This window comes from Gigantopelta aegis, chromosome 10, assembly GCF_016097555.1.
Source record: "Gigantopelta aegis isolate Gae_Host chromosome 10, Gae_host_genome, whole genome shotgun sequence".
Taxonomy (NCBI): Eukaryota; Metazoa; Mollusca; class Gastropoda; order Neomphalida; family Peltospiridae; genus Gigantopelta; species Gigantopelta aegis.
Window position 1 is genome coordinate 50648466 of NC_054708.1, and position 5000 is coordinate 50653465.

At 36.2% G+C, this 5000-nt stretch overlaps 1 protein-coding gene across 1 annotated transcript in view; it reads right to left on the bottom strand.

Moving 5' to 3' along the window:
• LOC121383677 (chitin synthase chs-2-like) overlaps positions 1–5000 on the bottom strand; it is a 36191-nt gene that overhangs the window by 16484 nt on the left and 14707 nt on the right. The window contains 1 exon segment of the mRNA XM_041513769.1: positions 2024–2179. Coding sequence (XP_041369703.1) covers positions 2024–2179 — 156 coding nt within the window.

The window sequence follows — 5000 nt, forward strand, 5'->3', positions numbered from 1 at the left end:
GAATCTTTTATATTCCCCATCGCACAGACAGAACAGCATATACCACGGCCTTTAATAAACCAAATCGTAGTTCACTCTTTGGAGCGAGATCTAGCCCAATAGGCCCACCGACGGGAACAAACCGATTTGAAAGAAAGAAATGTTTTATTTAACGACGCACTCAACACATTTTATTTACGGTTATATGGCGTTAGACATATGGTTAAGAACCACACAGATTTTGAGAGGAAACCCGCTGTCGCCACTACATGGGCTACTCTTCCGATTAGCAGCAAGGGATCTTTTATTTGCGCTTCCCACAGGCAGGACAGCACAAACCATGGCCTTTGTTGAACCAGTTATGGATCACTGGTCGGTGCAAATGGTTTACACCTACCCATTGAGCCTTGCAGAGCACTCACTCAGGGTTTGGAGTCGGTATCTGGAGTAAAAATCACATGCCTCGACTGGGATCCGAACCCAGTACCTACCAGCCTGTAGACCGATGGCCTGCCACGACGCCACCGAGGCCGGTAAACCGATGGCCTGCCACGACGCCACCGAGGCCGGTAAACCGATTTGAAATCACAATAGTTAAATTGTCACTATCTTAAGGCGTGTGGATCTTGCGTGTGCATGGCAATGCTGGTTACAACACCAGGAGGATGCACAGGTTAGTGGATATGATATGTTTAACTATCGATGTGTGATGATTACAGTACTTCCTATAAAAAAAAACCCCACAAGAGTATACTCTTTGAACAGAAATTCAAAATAAATTATAGTCAAAAGTACACTAAGACAAAACAAAGAAAGTTTATCAATTTGATGGTACCACTGCATTGTATTTTAAAAGTAAGCACCGGCCTCGGTGGCCCGCAGTGGTTAAGCCATCGGTAGGTGCAAGATTCACAGCCCGGTACCGCCTCCAACCCAGAGCGAGTTCTTAAGGGCTCAGTGGGTAAGTGTAAGGCCACTACACCCTCTTCTCTCTCACTAACCACTAACTAACTAACAACTAACCCACTGTCCTGAACAGACAGCCCAGATAGCTGAGATGTGTGTGCTCAGGACAGCGTGCTTAAACCTTAATTGGATATAAGCACGAAAATAAGTTGAGCACTTCATTTTGTATTGAAAAGTCCTGTTGAGACTAACAGCGACTGAATGCGGTTCGTGCGTGCGGTCCAACGGTTGCATCTGGTACGTTTTGGGTATATACATACCACAACTATTTCATTATGGCTGACTGCATGCGTTTTTGCAGACGCACACTTCGCACGCATCCAGGCTAGACGCTCTCACTGAAACTAAAGTTGTTTTTTGTTGTTTTTTTAACGCAGACCGCACTCATCAGTCAATATGAGCCTATACTTTTACAAATGATACCTCGATTCTTCAATACTTTGAGTCGCCAGCTTTTATTCAAGCATTTACCTTTTGTTTTCGTATAAAGTTCCTTGAAGGGTCATATGCCATTGCATTTTCAATTTTTGTCCACATCATATTTGCTTTAATTTAAAAGATGATGTTATGTGAATATGGGCAGAATTAGAATGTGGTTGCATCAAGATGTTTTATATAAAAAAAACCTTAACAGACCCATGCATGGGAAGCATAATTGAATAGGGTAGGGTGTGGGCCGGGGAAGAGAATCAAAGAGAAGAGCCAATTTCTTTATTTTTAAGGATCTCAATCGCAATTTCTATGTACTGGGAGAACAAAATAGCAATAGTATAGATTACGATTTTCGGCCATTTCAAACGTAAAATATACGGTTATCACGTGAGGAGGGGCTATACCTCCAGGGTAGTATCTATCCTAAAATAACTTGGTGGAGACAGTAAAAATTAATCATAAAAGCAATCAGAGCAATAGGTTTTTTCAGCTACGCAAAATAGGCACTTTCAGAACTTGGAAGCAAGTTGTGTATTTATCAGCGGCACAAGTGACCACAGCTCCATATTAGTTATATCTATGCTCTCCCACGCCGCCTCCAAGTTCCCTGATTAATATCAGTAGTAATACCACAGTAAGTACTAACTCTGCCTGTTCCTGCTTTTGCAATGGTGATGTCTTTCTACCCAAGCTTCCAAAACCGCTCTCTTCATCTTCCGGTACATTTGACAATTTTCGAGATGGCAATGATGTTGCTGCTGTTGTTGTTGCTGCTGCTGCTGCTGCTGCTACTGGTGGTATTCTTAATAAACAACAGTGTTAAAAGAGAGTCACATGGGAGTAAAAACATATAGATAACATTATGTCCACATATAAACACTAGCTAAAACCCCGAAGTTCCAGAACAAACATTAATTTTCTTGCAATTTTCTTCAGTCCAAATTAGCGATTTACCCAAACTTTCCAGAGTTTTTAATTTTTTTTATTGATAACGGAAGCAATGGAAACGTGCTTGTGTGTATACGTGTGTACCTATGTGCGTGCATATGTACGAGTGTATGCATGTCTAGGCAAGTATGTTCACACTCCAATTCGTAACAATAGGGTGACTAGAGGAGGTGGTGTAGCTATTTATGTTAAATAATGTATATTGTATATTGTATAAGCATATGTTGGACTTGGAAGTAAATGGTCTGGAAGCTGTATGTGTGAATATTAGAATTAAGCATCAACATATACTTATTGGGTGCATCTATAGATCTGATTACAGTAATGCGCACTGGGAATTAATTTGTGAAACAATATCAGCTTCTAATGATAAAATGATGAATACTATAATTGTGGGAGATTTTAATGAAAATTTATTAGATCAATAGGTACTCTTATTGATCTTGCCTTGGTTTCGTCTAACGAATTTGTTGAAGAACATGGAATATTGCCTCCATTTTGTAGTGATCATTGTGTTATTTTCGTGGTTGTGAAGTTTAAAAAGAAACGAAACAAATGTTACACAAGGAAAATTTATAACTACAACCAGGCTGATTTTGATGGCTTGCAAAATTGTATACAGATTTTTAACTGGGACAATATATTTGTATTAGTAATGATGTAAACATTATACTCGAGTTAATGGTTAAAACTATAAGCAACTGCATTGATGATTTTATTCCACACAAATCTATTACTATTAAACAAAACGATGCTCCTTGGATGAATGGTAATATTAGGACTTTAATGCGGAAACGAAATAGACTTCATACAAAGGCCAAAAAAATAGGTATACACAACAAGATTGGGAGCTATTTAGAGCGGCGTGTAACAAAGTTATTTCAAATATCCGTAAAGCTAAACATGATTATAATATGAAACTAGATAATATATTAAATAATGAACATGGTAGCAGGTTCTTAAACGATATATAATACGAAAAGTTAATTACAAATCAGCATTTCCACCCATTGAAGACAATGGTGTTCTTTATGAGAGTGATGACGACATTGCGAATGTAATGAATAAGTATTTTGTAAACCAAGCCACAGTCGATAAACCAGATCAAGTTGTACCAATGAATAAAAAATAAAACTATTAATCAACTAAACAGAAATAAAATTACAGGAAAAGGAGGTTGAAGATATCTTATTATCTCTAAATGAAAGAAAAGCCAGCGGTCCTGATTTAATAAATAACAAAATTATTAAGAAAATTGGAAAATATTTAGCCGAACCGTTGACGAAATTATTTAATTTGTCTCAGTTTTATTCTATATATCCCACTATTTGGAAACAGTCACTGATCGTTCCCATCCATAAGAAAGGAAGTATTCATTTGTGTAGTAATTATAGGCCAGTGGCCCTAACAAGCTGTTTATTTAAAATATTTGAAACATGCATTATGAAGTATACCTCAAATGTCTTTCTCGATAATGAAATAATATCTCATTTGCAATCTGAGTTTTGGGCCTGGTGACTCCATAGCTTATCAGTTTGACGGACCTTTATAATTACATTTCTAATGCAATGGATGACGAGAAAGAGGTCAAGGACGTATTTCGTGACATCAGCAAAGCCTTTGACCGTGTTTGGTATAACGGTTTATTATATAAATTACAGCCAAACGGAATAAGTGGGGAAATTATATGGTTCAAGAGTTACTTAGAAAATCATAAGCAAAAAACTGTGATGAATGGGCGTACATATGATAATAAATATGTATGGGGTACCACAGGGATATCCCGTTTAAGTATCTTTTTTTGTTATTGTTTTCTGTCTTATCCATTGGAACAAGGTTAGGTGTATTCTACTTCAAATTTATTACCTGCTATTTCTAAACAAGTTATTATCTAAATCATATGAAATTAGAATTTCCATCGTTATAATTAAAACAATAATAAAGTGCTCAGATAAAAGAGAAAAGGCATTATGGCGAATTTACGAATATCAACACTTAACTGTTCAGGGACTCGGGACTTCGAAAAACGTAAAAACATATTACATTATTTAAAATGCAAACAATTTAATATATATACTGCTTACAAGATACTCACTTCACAACCGAATTAGAGCCATATATACAAACTCAGTGGGGATATAAATGCATATTTAATTCATATAGGCAAACACTTGAGTGGTTGGAGTTATGTTTAATAATAATTTTGAGTACAAAATACGCAACATCGAAATAGATCATTCTGATAATTGTATTATATTGGATTTAACAGTAGAAGGTGAAAAAACTACACTCGTAAACATATATGGACCAAATATAGACAATAAAACATGTTATGAAAATATTTTTGACTATATTGTTAATTTGTAGATATGGCTAATGGTAAATCTATAATTTGTGGGGAATATAACAGTTTTAAAAAATAATTTAGACACTAAACGTTATTTACACGTCAGTCATCGAAAGTCACAAAAACAAATTATAGAAACAATGGAAATTTTAGATATAAAAGATCCGTTTAGAGAGCTATATTCAAATCTTAAAAGATATACGTGAAGAAACAAGACGCCACCTAAACAAGCTCGATTGGAATTTTTTCTTGTAACTAGTAATCTAATGCCATCCGTTGAAAAAGGTAATAATCGAAAATAGCTATCGTTCCGACCACTCTGGTGTAG